This window comes from Mobula birostris, chromosome 15 (genome assembly GCF_030028105.1).
Source record: "Mobula birostris isolate sMobBir1 chromosome 15, sMobBir1.hap1, whole genome shotgun sequence".
Lineage (NCBI taxonomy): Eukaryota > Metazoa > Chordata > Chondrichthyes > Myliobatiformes > Myliobatidae > Mobula > Mobula birostris.
In genome coordinates, this window is record NC_092384.1 from 45,878,519 (window position 1) to 45,897,023 (window position 18,505).

General features: G+C 40.5%; 1 protein-coding gene across 4 annotated transcripts in view; it reads right to left on the reverse strand.

Annotated features, from left to right (window-relative positions):
• ankrd27 (ankyrin repeat domain 27 (VPS9 domain)) overlaps window positions 1-18,505 on the reverse strand; it is a 104,293-nt gene that overhangs the window by 16,673 nt on the left and 69,115 nt on the right. For all 4 annotated transcript variants that reach the window (XM_072279704.1, XM_072279703.1, XM_072279706.1 and 1 more), the window contains 3 exons: window positions 12,222-12,338; window positions 9,962-10,159; window positions 4,714-4,833 (listed from right to left, as the gene is read on the reverse strand). In XM_072279704.1, the coding sequence (XP_072135805.1) occupies window positions 4,714-4,833; window positions 9,962-10,159; window positions 12,222-12,338 (435 nt within the window). The remainder of the gene's footprint in view (window positions 1-4,713; window positions 4,834-9,961; window positions 10,160-12,221; window positions 12,339-18,505) is intronic.

Sequence of the window (18,505 nt, forward strand, 5' to 3'; positions counted from 1 at the left end):
CTCCCACTTCTCTGAAATGCAGATAATACGGACCCAGATTCTTAACTGTTCCTCATTAGGATAAACTCCATCACTCCAAGGTTCTGAATGTTGTTTCACTCCCTCTACCCTAGAGGGTTAGAACAGGGGATAAAAAACATGGGGTAAAGGCAGAGGAGAGAAAGGTCTCAGCTTAGAAAGCCAGGAAATGAAATAGGTTTGAATGGTGTTACAGAACAGCAAATGGGCAGAAAATACTGGTTGGAATTGTACAGTATGTGTGTCACACAGTCCGGCCCTGTAGCTCAGAAGGGTAGGGAAAGGAAGAAGAGGGTAGTAGTAATAGGGGACTCGATAGTAAGGGGGTCAGATAGGTGATCCTGTGGATGCAGTCCAGAGACCCGGATGGTAGTTTGCCTCCCTGGTGCCAGGGTCCGGGATATTTCTGATCGCGTCCAAGATATCCTGAAGTGGGAGGGTGAGGAGCCAGAGGCCGTGGTACATATAGGTACCAATGACATAGGTAGGAAAGGGAAGGGGCTCTGAAAGGAGAATATAGGGAGTTAGGAAGGGAGTTGAGATAAAGGACCGCAAAGGTAGTAATCTCAGGATTACTGCCTGTGCTACGCGACAGTAAGAGTAGGAATGCAATGAGGTGGAGGATAAATGCGTGGCTGAGGGATTGGAGCAGGGGGCAGGGATTCAAGTTTTTGGATCATTGGGACCCCTTTTGGCGCAGGCGTGACCTGTACAAAAAGGGGAGATTTGCGAGGTCTACTGAGGTGACTTTAAACTAGAACGGTTAGGGGGTGGGAATCAAATTAAAGAGACTAGGAGAGAGGAGGTTAGTTCACAACAGAGGGATGGGAACAAGTGCAGAGAGACAGAGGGGTCTAAATTGAGGGTAGAAGCAAAAAGTAGTAATCTGAAAAGTAAACATGGCAGGCCAGCAAATCCAGGGCAAAAATCAAAAAGGGCCACTTTTCAAAGTAATTGTATAAGGGCCAAGAGTGTTGTAAAAACGTGCCTGAAGGCTTTGTGTGTCAATGCAAAGAGCATTCATAATAAGGTGGATAAATTAAAAGTGCAGATTGTTATTAATGAATATGATATAGTTGGGATCACAGAGACATGGCTCCAGGGTGACCAAGGATGGGAGCTCAACATTCAGGGATATTCAATATTCAGGAGGGATAGACATGAAAGAAAAGGAGGTGGGGTAGCATTGCTGGTTAGAGAGGAGATTAACGCAATAGAAAGGAAGGACATTAGCCGGGAGGATGTGGAATCGATATGGGTAGAGCTGCATAACACCAAGGGGCAGAAAACGCTGGTGGGAGTTGTGTACAGGCCACCTAACAGTAGTAGTGAGGTTGGGGATGGCATTAAACAGGAAATTAGAAATGTGTTCAATAAAGGAACAGCAGTTATAATGGGTGACTTCAATCTACAAATAGATTGGGTGAACCAAATTGGTAAGGGTGCTGAGGAAGAGGATTTCTTGGAATGTATACAGGATGGTTTTTTTTTTGAACCAACATGTCAAGGAAGCAACTAGACAGCAGGCCGTTCAAGACTGGCTATTGAGCAATGAGGAAGGGTTAATTAGCAATCTTATCGTGAGAGGCCCCTTGGGTAAGAGTGACCATAATATGGTGGAATTCTTCATTAAGATGGAGAGTGACATAGTTAATTCAGAAACAAAGGTTCTGAACTTAAAGAGGGGTAACTTTGAAGGTATGAGACATGAATTAGCTAAGATAGACTGGCAAATGATACTTAAAGGGTTGATGGTGGATATGCAATGGCAAGCATTTAAAGATCGCATGGATGAACTACAACAATTGTTCATCCCAGTTTGGCAAAAGAATAAACCAGGGAAGGTAGTGCACCCGTGGCTGACAAGGGAAATTAGGGATAGTGTCAATTCCAAAGAAGAAACATACAAATTAGCCAGAAAAACCGGCTCACCTGAGGACTGGGAGAAATTCAGAGTCCAGCAGAGGAGGACAAAGGGCTTAATTAGGAAAGGGAAAAGAGATTATTAGAGAAAACTGGCAGGGAACATAAAAACTGACTGTATAAGCTTTTATAGATACGTGAACAGAAAAAGATTGCTTAAGACAAATGTAGGTCCCTTAGTCAGAAACAGGTGAATTGATCATCGGGAACAAGGACATGGCAGACCAATTGAATAACTACTTTGGTTCTGTCTTCACTAAGGAGGACATAAATAATCTTCTGGAAATAGTAGGGGACAGAGGGTCTAGTGAGATGGAGGAACTGAGGGAAATACATGTTAGTAGGGAAGTGGTGTTAGGTAAATTGAAGGGATTAAAGGCAGATAAATCCCCAGGGCCAGCTGGTTTGCATCCCAGAGTGCTTAAGGAAGTAGCCCAAGAAATAGTAGATGCATTAGTGATAATTTTTCAAAACTCTTTAGATTCTGGACTAGTTCCTGAGGATTAGAGGGCGGCTAATGTAACCCCACTTTTTAAAAAAGGAGGGAGAGAGAAACCAGGGAATTATAGACCGGTTAGCCTAACATCGGTGGTGGGGAAAATGCTAGAGTCAGTTATCAAAGATGTGATAACAGCACATTTGGAAAGCGGTGAAATCATCGGACAAAGTCAGCATGGATTTGTGAAAGGAACATCATGTGTGACGAATCTCATAGAATTTTTTGAGGATGTAACTAGTAGAGTGGATAGGGGAGAACCAGTGGATGTGGTATATTTGGATTTTCAAAAGGCTTTTGACAAGGTCCCACACAGGAGATTAGTGTGTAAACTTAAAGCACACGGTATTGGGGGTAAGGTATTGATGTGGATAGAGAATTGGTTGGCAGACAGGAAGCAAAGAGTGGGAATAAACGGGACCTTTTCAGAATGGCAGGCAGTGATTAGTGGGGTACCGCAAGGCTCGGTGCTGGGACCCCAGTTGTTTACAATATATGTTAATGACTTAGATGAGGGAATTAAATGCAGCATCTCCAAGTTTACGGATGACACGAAGCTGAGCGGCAGTGTTAGCTGTGAGGAGGATGCTAAGAGGATGCAGGGTGACTTGGATAGGTTAGGTGAGTGGGCAAATTCATGGCAGATGCAATTTAATGTGGATAAATGTGAGGTAATCCACTTTGGTGGCAAAAACAGGAAAACAGATTATTATCTGAATGGTGGCCGATCAGGAAAAGGGGAAGCGCAACGAGACCTGGATGTCATTATACACCAGTCATTGAAAGTGGGCATGCAGGTACAGCAGGCGGTGAAAAAGGCGAATGGTATGCTGGCATTCATAGCAAGAGGATTCGAGTACAGGAGCAGGGAGGTTCTACTGCAGTTGTACAAGGCCTTGGTGAGACCACACCTGGAGTATTGTGTGCAGTTTTGGTCCCCTAATCTGAGGAAAGACATTCTTGCCATAGAGGGAGTACAAAGAAGGTTCACCAGATTGATTCCTGGGATGGCAGGACTTTCATATGATGAAAGACTTGATCAGCTAGGCTGATACTCGTTGGAACTTAGAAGATTGAGGGGGGATCTTACTGAAATGTATAAAATCCTAAAGGGATTGGACAAGCTAGATGCAGGAAGATTGTTCCTGATGTTGGGGAAGTCCAGAACGAGGGGTCACAGTTTGAGGATAAAGGGGAAGCCTTTTAGGACTGAGATGAGGAAAAAACTTCTTCGCACAGGAATTCTGTGGAATTCTCTGCCACAGGAAACATTTGAGGCCAGTTCATTGGCTATATTTAAGAGGGAGTTAGATATGGCCCTTGTGGCTAAAGGGATCAGGGGGTATGGAAAGAAGGCAGGTACGGGGTTCTGAGTTGGATGATCAGCCATGATCATACTGAATGGTGGTGCAGGCTCGATGGGCCGAATGGCCTACTCCTGCACCTATTTTCTATGTTTCTATGTACATGCCCTCAAACAGTAATGGTAATTAGTATAAAACAATATTCTGAGAAACCTTAATCTACATATATAGTGTTGACCTGCTGAATATTTTCTGTATTTTCTGTTACAATTACAAAGTGATAGGTGTGTTTAGACCTAATATAACATAATTAAAACAAATTAATTGATTATTCAATTGTCAAGGGACCCTTAGAAAGAAATAACCATAATATGGTGGAGTTGTATGCAAAAATTGTAAGTGGTTACATTGAATTTGAAATAAGGTTCTTAAATTGGAATAAAGGCATGAAGCATGAGCCACATATGATAGACAGGAAAATAACATTAAAAGGCAAGATACTAAAACAGCAATCGCCACCATTCTAAGAACCTCTTCAGATTCCCACATATTGAAAGACAGCATATCCAGTCCCACAATTCAAGAAAGGCAAGAGAGGAAATGGAACCATAGATCTGTTAATCTGAAATTAGCAATACAAAAACCATCGGGGGTGCTCTTTGCATATAGAGCCATATATTAAATCCATCTGAGGGATAAACAAGTGCTGAGAACTTTTGCTGGACAGAGCTCCCTCTGTATTTGCACTGTACTGACACACTAGATTGTGCTCAAGTCTCTGGAGCAGGATTTGAGATACAACCTTCTTACCTAGTGAATGCTAGCAAAAATATCAAACTGTACAAATAAATTAGTATGCTTTAACCCTGGAGTTTAAAGTGCTAGAGAAAAAAAAGACAAAAATCAGACTTCACCAGAATTAGAAGCAACATCTTAACTATAAAAACAAAATCGACAAAGTGATGTTCCTACCTCCAGCAGCAACTCAGCTATTTCCAGATAGCCTCCAAGGCAAGCATGCAGCAATGGTGTATTACCATACAAATCTTTCTTATTCAATTTTGCATTATAATTCAGCAAGTATTTTACTATCTGTTTAAAACAAAATAAAAAGTTCTTAGATTAAAATATTTAAATGGTAGCCCCATAAGAAAAAAAGAATTGTCAAATGAAATAGGTCCTAAAAGGCAAGACTTAATGGGATTTCAGTTAGAGGACAAAGGACAAAGGGGATTCTAAACTTCATACATGCGCTATTTAGTGTGAAAGAATGACGTCTGCACAAGACAATAACAGGTCACAATGTGAGTATTACATGCTAATCTGCCCATCTCGGTACAAGCAAATTGGAATGCAGTTAAAAACTACAGCAAACTAATTCCAAATGTTAGTGGCTACAGAAGTTTATAGTTTTACTGCTTTCAAAAGTCAGGACTTTCTGTCCATTGAATAAGGGAAAATTAAAGTAAAATCTTATAAATTATTTCCAAAATTAAGCATTTGGAGATGGTAAGATTTGAAAGAAAGGAACAGATCACTCAGCCTGATATGTGCTAGTACTCACCATCTACTCACAATGACTCCACTGACAAACATCAGGCAATCATCTCCCAAACTGTCATAGATCTCATTACATCAGGAGATCTCCCCTCCACAGGCTCTAACCTGCTAGTGTTACAACCCTGCACTTCCCATTTCTATTCCTTACCCAGGATCCACAAACAGGACTGTCCTAGTAGACCCAATGTTTCTGCTTGCTCTTGCTTCACTGAACACTTCTTAGGTCAGACCTCCACACCATCCTGCATTGCCTTCTCCATTCCCTTCCCATCTATGTCCGGACAAGTCGTACGTTATCTGCCATTTGGACAACTTCAAATTCTCTGGCCCCCATTGTGGCATCTTCAGTATGGATGTTCAGTCTTTTTACAGGCCCACCCCCATCAGAAAGGCATAAAATCCCTCCACTTCTTTCTACAACAAAGATCCACCCAGTTCCCCTCAACCAATACTCACATCTACCTGGCTGAACTTGTTCTTACCTGAAATAACAACTTCTCTTTTGTCAATTCTCATTTTCTATAAATCAAAGGTAAGGCCACAGACATTCACGTAGGGCCCAGGTATATACTGGTGATATGGAAAGCCCATTTCACACCAGTTCTGATACCACTCCGGCTCCTTCTCCATTACACCGACAACTGAATTGGTGCTGCTTCCTGCACACCTGCAGAACTCAATCTCATCACCTATGCCGCTGACTTTCACCCTGATCTTAAATTCACATGGAAGATTTAGGACACTTTTCTCTCTTTTCTTGATCTTTCAGTCTGCATCTTAGGAAACAAACTCTCCACTGATACTTGCCATAAATCTACCAAGTCCCACAGCTACTTAAACTTCATCTCTCTGGTACTAAAAAAAAAAGACAACCCTGTCTCTTGTAAGGATGCCATACTTTTTCTCCCTGTTTCTCCATCTCTGCACATCATCCTTAATCATTCTGTCAAGTACAATGAGAAGCCATCACCTGCAACATCTTCTGCTCCCCATCCCTTTCCCCCTTCTGAAGGGACGACTCCCTCCATGACTCCCCAGTCCACTCAATCCTCCACTCCCACTCCCCTTACCCGTTGCATTTTCTCCTGCCACCACAGTAAATGTACACTTGTCCTTACACCCCTTCCCTCACCACCATCCCAGGACCTAAAGGGTCCTTCCAAATGAGACAAAGGTCATCTGCATCTCTCCCAACCTTGTCTACTGCTTTCGGTGCTCAACATTGGGAACATCAAGCAGAAACTCCGCGACTGTTTCATAGAGCACCTATGCTCAGTCTGTAATAGCCATCACGAGCTCCCAGTTGCTGACCATTTCAACTCCCCTCCCCACTGCCACACTGATCTGCCTATCTTTGGCCTTCTCTACTGCCAGGATGAAGACCAACACAAATTGGAGGAGCAACATTTAATACTCTACCTGTTTTTTTTTAACACATAGAAAGTGGTGGGTGGATGAAACACATTGCCAGGGGTGCTGGTGGAGGGAGATACAATAGGGACATTGAAGAGACTCTCAATATAGGCACATGGCTGTAAGAAAAATGGAGGATTCAGGGGAGAGGAGGATTAAGTTGATCTTAGAGTAGGTTAAAATGCTGGCACATCATGGGCTGAAGAGCCTATACTGTGCTGTGCCATATTGTGCTATGTTTACCATTCTCTCACGGAGGGAGTAGTCCCTGCGGAAGGCAGAAAGGGACGGGACGGGGAGCAGAAGATGTTGGTGGTGATGTCTTCTCATTGCAGTGGATGGCTTGATGCGGGATTGGCCCAAAACATCAACAATTCCTTTCCTCTCACAGATGCTGCGTGACACACTGAGGTTATGAATCACATTAGTATGGTCATTGTCAATATCTACGAAGGAGGAAGGTGTCTACAATCTTAGAGCAGGATAACAAGATCCAAGGGTAATTCGTGGATCCTGCTGCAACACGGGATCACTTCTGATGATCCATTTGATGTGCAGTAGGTTCAAAAGATATGCACTTTTTTTTGGGTTAAACTCCACTGGAATAATAACCTAACGAAGAATTTCTCCAGGAAAAATGAAATTAAACATGAGGCAACTATTAATTAACTACACACACCTGCTACATAATTGTATTTGAATGTTAATGAATTATTTTACACTATATGGTAAGTACATACAATAATTATATTATAGTAATTATTGATGTGTTGATACAATGAGATGAAATATTAATAGTAATTTTACACATAGTAATTGCATTTGACAGTTAATGAGGTGAATTTTTCCCCACTACATGGTAGAGACAGCCTTAAGGAGCATCAATATGCACACTTGAATGCCAATATATAAAATGCTATGAGGTTAATATAGACAGATAGTTGATTATCAACCTCCAAACAAAGAAATTTATCCTCATTCGGTCCTAATTACCCAGTCCCTCCTTTTGAGATTGTAAGCTCTAATTCTGGAATCCTTGGCCAGGGCGAAAGTGCTCTCCATATCTACTTTAGACCCCTGAAGGAACTTTGCAGGTTTCAATGAGATTGACTCACAATTCGCCAAATGCTGGAGAAGAGGCCAAATTTACTTCATTACACTTCTAATAACAGGCCCGTCATCCCAGAAAACAGACTGGTGAGTCTTTTCTGGAACAAATATTATCTTTTTCAGGCACTGAAATGTTAACTATACACGATACTCCAGCTGCAATCTGAGTAGCATCATTTTATGACCCCCTTCAAACCTGTTCTGCATGTCATCACAATTGTGGCTAATCCTCATATCATGACAATGCTCCTTTCAAAATGCATTGCTCTATGTATCCTTACGAAAGACTGTTACAATTTGTAACTTAGGCTACGTCCACACCACGCCAGATAATTTTGAAAATGAAGCTTTTTCTCTTCGTTTTGACCTTCCGTCCACACTGAAACGGCGTTTTCATCCCCCGAAAACAGATTTTCAGAAACGGTCTCCAGAGTGAATAAATCTGAAAACGCCTAATATCCATTGCAGTGTGTACGGGGTAACCAGAGCTTTTTAAAACCGCTGTCATGACGTGCCGGAACAGATGGCGACAGCACGGCATTTCATTGTTTTATTATTATTATTATTACTACTTTATTGTCGCCAAATAATTGATACTAGAGCGTACAATCATCACAGTGATATTTGATTCTGCGCTTTGTAGAAGCTAACAATTTCAGAACAGAAGGCAACGAGACTGAAGCCAGAAGTTAGAAATGTACTTACCAAATACTTTGACCCATAGCTTACTGAATAAATAAGTATACTCACTTTGCCCTGTTTTCTGTTCTTGCTTGTATGAAGGTGGTTTACCTATTTATGCAAGTACTTCCTAGGCAATAGATGTCTAACAGCCTAATGTAACATTGTATGGAAATACAAGATAACACTGATGCAGACATGTTTTATACATTTAACAAGGTGCTTTATTAATGCAACAGAGTTAGTCAGTTTTTCAATGTTCGTCATCAGCCGGGTCATACTGTCCATGAACTCCCTGTCAGTTGCCTCCATACACTCCAGTATTTGTTTTTGTTTTAGTTTTAAGTCCTCCTGCGCGAGAGCCAAGAGCAATTCCCTTTAAGTTTTTCTACTCTGTAATTGGACAAACGCGCACTAAGTATACCGTTTCCTCTTTGCTTGTTTTCTGTGTGTCCTGTGCATGCCCAGTAGAGGAGATGCGCCCAAATATCCGTCTAATGTGGACAGAGATATTTTGAAAAATGCTTAGTGCGGACGCCTGTCGTTTTTACTCGAAACCGGCGTTTTCAAAATTATCCAGCGTAGTGTGGACGTAGCCTTACTATTATTTCCCTATTCTGGATTTAACTAATTTATTACTAAGTTTATTCTATGTTAATAAACCTCTACCAACCCACAAATACTATCCACTGTACCTCTTCCTATAGATGCTGCCTGGCCTGCTGCATTCCACTAGTATTTTGTGGGAGTTCCACAAATACTATTTTTGGAATATTCCAGGCCTCTTCTTTCAACTTAATACCAGCCATTTTTCTTCTGTTAACAATGGGTGAGCCATGGTTGGACAGTTTTCCTTTTTTAAAAAAAATTATTTGGGGAAATTTGCACTAGCGCAAAATTCAGAATTATTTTTTAAAATGCTCCTCAACCACTGTAATTTTAATATAATTCCCTAAATGAAGATAGCCTTCTAACCTATATATCAATATAATTGGTTCAACTTAAGATCGTAATTTTATTTTTAATTACAATGCTCTCAAACTCAAAGAATAATTCCCTTAATCTAAAATCATTCTTCCCTAGTGGGTCCCCCTATTAAGTACTAATTAACTAATTCAGACCATTTTCTTGTACAGTATTAGATGTGAAATAAACTGGCCATGATCATTACCTCAATGTATTGTATTTGTTCCAGCTATTGATTCTACTTGTATTTCCCTGATCTCAAACCTTATAGAATGAGTAGGATCACAGTGGGAACCCCTTATTTGGAGTTCTGACCTTGGCAACCCTGAGAATATAGCCAGCAAATGTAAAACACTTTTTCTTAGATACAAAAGCAAAGTATGTACAACTCCAAGGCCCAGGAGTACTATTTTTTAAAGAATAATCATTGTCAGGAAACTGAAGTCCAGTATAATGCACATACAATATAAGACTAATTTTCTTTCCTTACCTGTAGGTCACTGTGCTGACAAGCCAGGTGGAGTGGGGTTGAATTATTGGAATTTTTCGTGTTTACATTGGCACCGTGGCGCAGCAGTAGTGAAACCAACTCAAAGTGCCCGTGCAGAGCTGCCACATGTAATGGAGTAAATCCATCCTGGTTGGCAGAATTCACACTCAATCCATTTGTAGTAATACTGGAAAGTTTCTATAGAAATTACAATAATGATTAGGCTGAAGATTAACACGGTGCACAGCAGTCCTCAGTTGTAACATAAGCTGTATTACAATACTAGTTCCAAAAGAGGTAGAGCACATTAAATAAGATATAATAAATTATGATTATTTATTCCAAGGTTGATATTACAGTTGCTAAAATAGCCACATACACATTTTCTTTAATTTCAAGTGTAGAAAGCTTCATTGACCTTAGTAGAGAAAGGTTCTTGGACCATAAGACACAGGAGCAAAATTAGGCCAGACAGCCCATCAAGTCTGCTCCCCATTCCATCATGACTAATTTATTAACCCTCTTAACACCATTCTCCTGCCTTCTGCCCGTAACATTTGACCCTATCAATCTCCATTTTAAATATACTCAAATGACTTGGCTTCCACAGCCATCCATGACAATGAATTCCAGATTCACCACACTCTGGCTAAACAAATCCCTTCTCGTCTCTCTTCTAATAGACATTCTTCTATTCAGAGGCTATGCCTCCTGGTCTGAGACACACCCACTATCAGAAACATCCTCCCCACATCCACTCTATCTAGACCTTTCAATTTTCGATTGGTTTCAATAAGATTCCCCATCATTCTTCTAAACTCCAGCCTCAGAGTCATAAAGTGCTCCTCATATGTTAACTCATTCCCAGAATCATTCTTGTGAACCTCCTCTGGACCCTCTCCAATGCCAGTATATCTTTTCTTAGATAAAGAGCCCGAAACTGCTCACAGTATTCCAAGTGTGGTCTGACTGATGCCTTATAAAGTCTCAGCATCACAACCTTGCCCATATAGTCTAGTCGTTTGGAAATGATCGCTAACATTGCATTTGCCTTCCTTACCATCACTCAACCTGCAAATTAACCTTTAGGGAATCCTGCACGAGGACTCCCAAATCCCTTTGTGCCTCTGATTTCCGAGTTTTCTCCCCATTTAGAAAATATTTTACATCTATATTCCTCCTAAAGTGCATGACCATATACTTCTCTACACTATTTTCCATCTGCCAATTCCTTGCCCACTCAGCCAATCTGTCCAAGTCCCTCTGCAGGCTCCCTGCTTCCTCAACACTACCTGCCCCTTCACCTATCTTTGTATCGTCTGCAACCCTGCCACAAAGACATCAATTCCGTCATACATATTGTTAACATATAACATGAACAGAAGTGGTCCTAATACCAACCCCTATGGAACACCAAGAGTCACCAGCAGCCAAACAGAACAGGCCTCCTTTAATCTGACTCTTTGCCTCCTGCCAGTCAACCAATATTCTAGCATCTTTCCTCTGATAGCTTGGGTTCTTATCTTGTCAAGCAGCCTCATGTGCAGCACCTTGTCAAAGGCCTACTGAAATCCAAGTAAACAACATCCACTATCTCTTTGTCTATCCTGCCTCTTACTTTCTCAAAGAATTCCAACAGATTACTCAAGCAAGATTTCCCCTGAAGGAAATCTACTTCATCTCATAGAAACAGCACTCTAATGCCTGAGCTACCATTCTGCCTACACCTGTTATGCCTCTAACTTCTCAAACTTAAGTTCTAGCCCATGCCTGTTCTCACCCCTTAGCCTGTTGAGCCAAAAGCTGACCACTCAAACACTGGTCCATTCACACGATGGCCGCTTGACTCACACCTCCCTTCTATTTTTTATTGGCCCCTTGCTAGGTTGCGATTAACCCAGGCAACCTCCCACTCTGCAGCAAATCCCAAAAGGCGCCGCTCATTATATAAAAACTGGCACGTAAAGTCTACAATGAACTGTCTCCAACTCACTCCGCAATTTTCGCTTCGCAGACAAGTCCTGACAGGTCCTGGTTGCTTTTTAAAACTGGCAGGTAAAGACCACATGGAACTGTGTCCAACTCATTCTGTGATCTCCTGTTTGGTAAACAAGTCCCAATAGGACCCCTCACTTTTTAAAACCCTCGGTTAAATATTACCTACAGTTTTGGAGTATATCTCAGTTGCTGTGATTATTGTTGTAGGAACTACAACCTTGCACCAATAAACTGCTAGCAACAGGTAAAGCTACAACAATACCTTCTGTGCAGGTTCACACTTTGGACACCGACACAAAGGGTGGCAGAATTCCGGTTTCAACACAAGTCCATCTTCCTCCTCTAAATCTTCATCCACCCATTCTAACAGATATCGTACCTGCAGAATATAACACAGTGGAAAGTTATACTGCACGCAGAAGGGATAGCATACTGGATGAAAAATGTATTAATTAAAACAAAAACTTCATGCCATCTTAAGTTTCTTTGCCCAAGTAATTAATCTGATCAGCCATTCTAGTCAGCCATCCCCATTGTTCTTCCTTTCCACACCTTGTGGCACATTAGGCAGAACCTTGCTGTTTCTTTAGCAATTGTCTGTCTTTTTTTTACATGGCCAAGTTGCTAGCACAATGCTCAACCCAGCATGGATGGAAAACATGCAAATAGCCGACTAGATTCGAACCCAAGACCACTGAGCTCAAAGTTTGGTGCTGATGCCACTAAAGCACCAGTCAGCTTAAGCCATCCCCACCCCCTCTATCTACTACCTCAGTCACTGCACTGCATACACCTTAAACTGTTTTTATAATGCTGTTTACAGTGTAAATACATGATGGTATTTATGAACATTTTATTCCATATCCATATTTTAATCTCCAAGTTGATTTTTATGCAATCCTTTATTTTTATAATATTTGAATGTTGTTTTTTGTTGCATGTCATGCCAACACACCACAGAAAATTCCTGACACATGTAAATGTATATGGCGAATAAAGTTAATCCTTGTAATTTTTCTCAGGAGGAAAATAATCTCCCAAACAGAAAAATGAACATTTGTTCTATATTTGTTTGATGCAAGTACCTATACTGAACATTTGCAACTAGCTGCATGTAAACAGGCATTCATAAAATGTATTTAATTTGTATGAAGTATAAGGGGTATTCAACACGAAAGCTGCTATATATTCTTGGTAACCTACATTCTAAGGACGTGCTACAATGCTTACACTTGTAAACTACTTAATTTTTTGCTCATTTTTCTTTCAAAGAATCAACAAGTGGCATCTGTGTAATTGTACAAAATTGTACATCTCATGATATGTTTATTTTTCTCTGTGATACTACGTTATCTGTGTAATGAGCTACAAGGAAGAACCAATTCCAAAACCTTTAAAGAATTAAGAAAATTTACAGTTCGTCATCTTATTCATCTGAGTCCTTTAAATCACAGTAATCAAAACTGATGCTTGATGCTATGCAGATGCTTGAGTTTTTCATAGGAGCTTCTAAAAGTAAATCATTGCAACACACACAGAACTGTAAAGTGAATCATTAGTCGCTGAACTCACACAAAAAAATCTTGTTAGTTTCAGAAATGGGGGGAAATGATAGTAAATTAATTATTCAAGAACCTATTTTCAATTTTTGTAAAGTTCTATCTCAAACTCCCTGAAGATGGTGATGAAAAGCCTTCATAAACTTCTTTATCCTTTGTAAAATTGGAATCCCATCATGTCGTTGGATGGAAAGTTCTGGAATTTGGACACCAGAACGATGAAGAGCTTTATATTTCCAACTTATCCAATACATCTCACGCCCACAGCATTGTTAGTAGAGATCACAGGTTTAAGAGGTACTTTAGTAGCTCCTTGGGCAGTTTTGTATTTGGTATGCACTGATGAAGGACGCAAGCATTTAAGGTGGTAGATGGAATGCCAGCTCAGATGGGTTGGTTTAATTAGGGAACATTAAGTGTTACTGCTGTTGGACTATACATATTCTGGTATGTGAAGGGCTTTCCATCACACAATTGACTTGTTCCTCTTGGATGGCAGAAAGACAAGTTATTTGCTGCTGGAAACTCATCTTGATCACTCTTGTAGCCACAGTATTTAGGCCCAGCTAGGTTTGTAGTTTTGCAAGAGGTTGGACTTTGGGCTGCGTTATCGAATTTGGAAATGCTACGTCTGGAGCAGTCTGTTGTATGGAGTCGAATCATGGACCTTATGCAAGGAAGCGCAACGACAACTGGAGGCATTTGAAATGTGGTGTTTAAGGAGAATGCAGAAAATTAGATGGGCGATGAAGGTCAGTAATATGGAAGTGTTGAAGAGAGTGAGGAGAGAAAAGGAGTTACTGAAGAATGTACACAAAAGGAAGCTGGAATATGCCAGGCACTTGTCAAGAGGTGGTGGACTGCAGAAATTGTAATTGGAAGGGATGAGAGAAGGAAGGAGGGAAAGAGGAAGGCAGCAAACCACTTGGTATGATAATGTGAGGCAATGGCCTGGGTTGAGTTATGCCGAGGCCAGAAAAAGAGCGCAAGATCGAAGAAGATGGAGGTGCATAGCCGCCAACCCCAGATTCGGGACGGCACCCACTGACTGACTGACTGAGGTTTGTAGTTAACGTGAAGCTCCAAGATAGGGATACAACAGTTGTAATCCATTTAAGTGGCAAGGTGCCATTGTTACACTCTTTGGCTTGGCATTTGGCTAGTGCGTATAAAACATTATTTTTCAGATCATGCCCAAAAGATCTTGGAACATACAGCTTTATCTGAAAACTTGCACATGTATAGCCAACAGTAAACATCCCCACTTTTAGCCTCACAGATAGAATGAAGCATATGGTTGAAGCAGCTGAAGACAGCTGGGCCTTGGACATTGCTCTAAGAAACTTCTGCAATCGTCCTGGGACTGAGAAAACGGACTACCAAATAAAGAATTACCGAAATGCAAGGTGTTACTCTGGTGTCTGGTTAGTGACACTAGAATAAAAAGCAGCAAACTTCTGAATAGCCTATCTGGTGATACTGTCATAAATCCAATCTTGGTCAAGATGGCTCCTGCATACAATGCTCCCATGGTTGGCATCTTCTGGATAGACCACAAAACCACTTATTTCACGTCTTTTATGTCTTTCACGTCTGTTTTTCATCTTGAATGTGTTCTGCAATTGTTGGAGCCTGTGATTTGCAATTTGGAGATCGTTTGTGTGATCCAATGCTTTACTGTCTCCAAGAGGATTCTGTGAGGCAACGAGTGCAGGCCTCATGGCCAGAAGGCTTCAAGGGTGCAAGCCGATATTTAACTCCATTTTCCCCATTAAAGTGATGAGGGAGATTGAAACATCGAGGCTAATACGGACAGTGAGTGCTAGCTGCCTGCTTTTTGATCGCGGCTGGGATCGCTCTGCTGCCGGAGAGGGGAGACTGTGTGGCCTGCTGCTCTGCCCAGAGAACGTTACCAAGCTTTTTTGCAGTTATGGATATGGATATGGTTATGGTTTTTGGACTATGGACATTTTTTTTTAGTCTTACAGTTCTTTTAATATTCTGTTTTTCTCGGCCATTCTTTCTCGTTTTTTTGTGCAGAGGAGGGGAATTTGGATCTGATGTTCTTGTGGCATTTTGTGCAGGGGAGGGGGAGTTGATGATCATGCTATTTTCTTGGTTTTGTGGCTATCTGGCGAAGAAGAATCTCAGAGTTGTATACTGTGGTAATAAACAAACCTCTGACTCCTCCGAATTTCTTTTGTTTTTCATAATGATTTGACCAGTTTACACAGAATAAAATCATAAATCCGATCATAATCAAATAAAAAGCAGAATATCTAATGCAATCATGTTGCATTCTTAACCATTTTATATGATCTTTCTCTATGACATTTTATGCTAATACAACAGATTCCTCACTCAGAGCCTACACGACTGATCCAGATTCTCAAGCATCTGTAACACAAGAATAAAATATTATCCAACCAACAGTCAATCTAAGCTACTGCCCTTCTGCTACAGCAGAAAAAGACCAAGCGGATTAAACGTTAATTGATCTGACCTAATGCTGATGAATTTTCAATTAGTTTATGGAAGGACAGTGATTAGCGGTTGACCGAGGCTAAGTTCTACAGAAATCGTAAATTGGTTTAGAATGTAGTAGTTTTTTCATTTCTGTATTGTAATACCATTTCTTGTACTTTCAGACCTCTGCCCCAACCAACTACTTAGTTTGGCTGTACTGATTTAAGGGAGGTTTTTCTTTGGGTCTGTGCTAATGCTTGCAAAGATACTTACCTTAGAAAAAACAATTACTGCACATTGTGCATCTGCACCACTAGAGGGAATTCCATGCCAGTATAAGTTTGCATTATTTAGCTTCAAGTGCATTATTTAATTTGTAAACAGATTTGCACAAAGGGTCTGTTTACATTTTACATTTCTGAAAGGATACTGGAACGTGGTCACTTTGGTGAACTATACATTAGGGAGGGAAGCAACTTCCAACTTGGACATGCCAAGATATAAATGGACCATGTAAAGCACCACGTTTCCTATCACACTAAATTCAATTCCTTAATCAGTGATTTACCATGACTGCAAAACCAGAGAGTTTAAATTTCCGGATATTTGCTTCTGCTTATTAAAACTGATGGAATAAAAATGTGTACAAATATAACCTACAAAACATGGCTTAACAGTATAAATGTTTAAGTTAAGCTAGTTGCATGGATTGACTATGTAACTCCTATAAAGTTAAATGTTGTAAAACAAAAGCATTAATACCAAGTCAAAACTAACAATTTTCCAAGTTGCTAACATCTACCCTTGCTCAAAGGTGTAAGCCTGTTACGTTAATTATAGGACAGAGGAGCGGGAGGATACAGAGTTGTCTTTCATTAAATTGTAATTAACTTCTCTCTGATCAGCCAATACCATTCTTCCCCCTACCCCAGTTTAAACTCCAAATGATTACCTTAAAGCGGATACCTTAGATCATGGCTTGGTTAATACAGGCCTGAGCCATGTTACGTCGGATACCTGCTGTTCTTATTCTAAACTGAGATAGCTAGTAATTGTAACTAACGGGAACCAACCATTCAAGCAACAGTGGGTTACCCTTCACTAGACTCTACTTAGAGACTGGAATAAACTAAATTATCTGCTTATATTCACATTATTCTCACATGACATGAGTGATTATACTCGGTGATACACGAGACAATTATGAAATTAATAACAAATAAGTAAATTAAATAATTTTAATAACCCACATCAGGCTGACAACCCAAAATTTCAGAGTGCTATTCATTAAGATTAAAAAATGTAAATTTTAAGTTTCTGAAGAACGGTACAATGGAAATTGTGCTCCATTAGCCTAACTACATTGAATTTATGTTTGAATTCCCCGATATTTTCAGAAATAGGATTGGTAAAGAACAACATAATAAGAGAACAGATGTTTCTAACGTACTGCCTAGAATTTCCACGATGTCCAGCAGCCGTTGTCTGGCCGTGGCCTTGCTGTCACTGGCTTCACTGCAAACTTTTACTGCACCAGAAGCTTGACAAGGTGGTTGATAATGTGCCACCCTATTCAGAGGGGATTCAGATGGCCTGATTGGGTTATGCTGTGGCTGGGAGAACCAAGTGAAGAGGAGCCTGCTGGCAACAGGTGGTCACCAAGGAAGCAGTAAGAAACTCAAAGGCCAGCACTCATAGTCTTGCAGAATAGAGATAGGGATGGCAGTTGGTGATGAAATATCAGGAACATGAGGAATTGCTTGGGAGGAGGAAGGTCATTCTAGGAATGTGTCTATAGTGATGGATATTCAGGGAGGACTAGATTTAGAGGTGAGGAGATGCTGATTAAAAAGATCATTTTGTTTCAGATGATCCTGTAACAACGTGGTCTAATTCCCCTGCAATGCTCCAAAAGGAACGTTGCAATGAAAATTGTATCATGCTGTGCAACTTAACCAACACAACACTGCCAATGCATCTAGGTTTAATCAAGATTTGACAAGCTACAAATGGACAAAATAATGGAAAAAAAGGATTATTTTTAAGGAATTGTGTCACTACTCTCAGGTAAGAGATGCAGTTCACTAACAGAATACTTGGGGGAATTATTGCTGGAACTTGCATTTATTTACATCCTTTCACAATCTCAGGGTACTCCAAAATGTTTAACAGGTGAAGAAACACATTGTAAGAGTACTCTTACAGCATTTTTCACATTGCAATATCCCTCAAAGAAAAAATGTAATATTGACTTTATAATCCATTTTAATATGTTGGTTAAGGGACAAGTATTACCAAGACACCAAGAATAACTCCCCTGTTGTTTTCTAGAATTGTGTCTTGGGATCTGTTGTCAAGTTCAAGTGTAATTGTCATTCAACCATACATGGACACCCATGAATACAGCCAAACGAAACAGTGTTACTCCAGGGTCAAAGTACAAAACACAGTACCAACAGTCACACACAGCACAAGGCACATGTAAGATAGCAAGCACATAGAGTCGCAACAAAATCTCTGA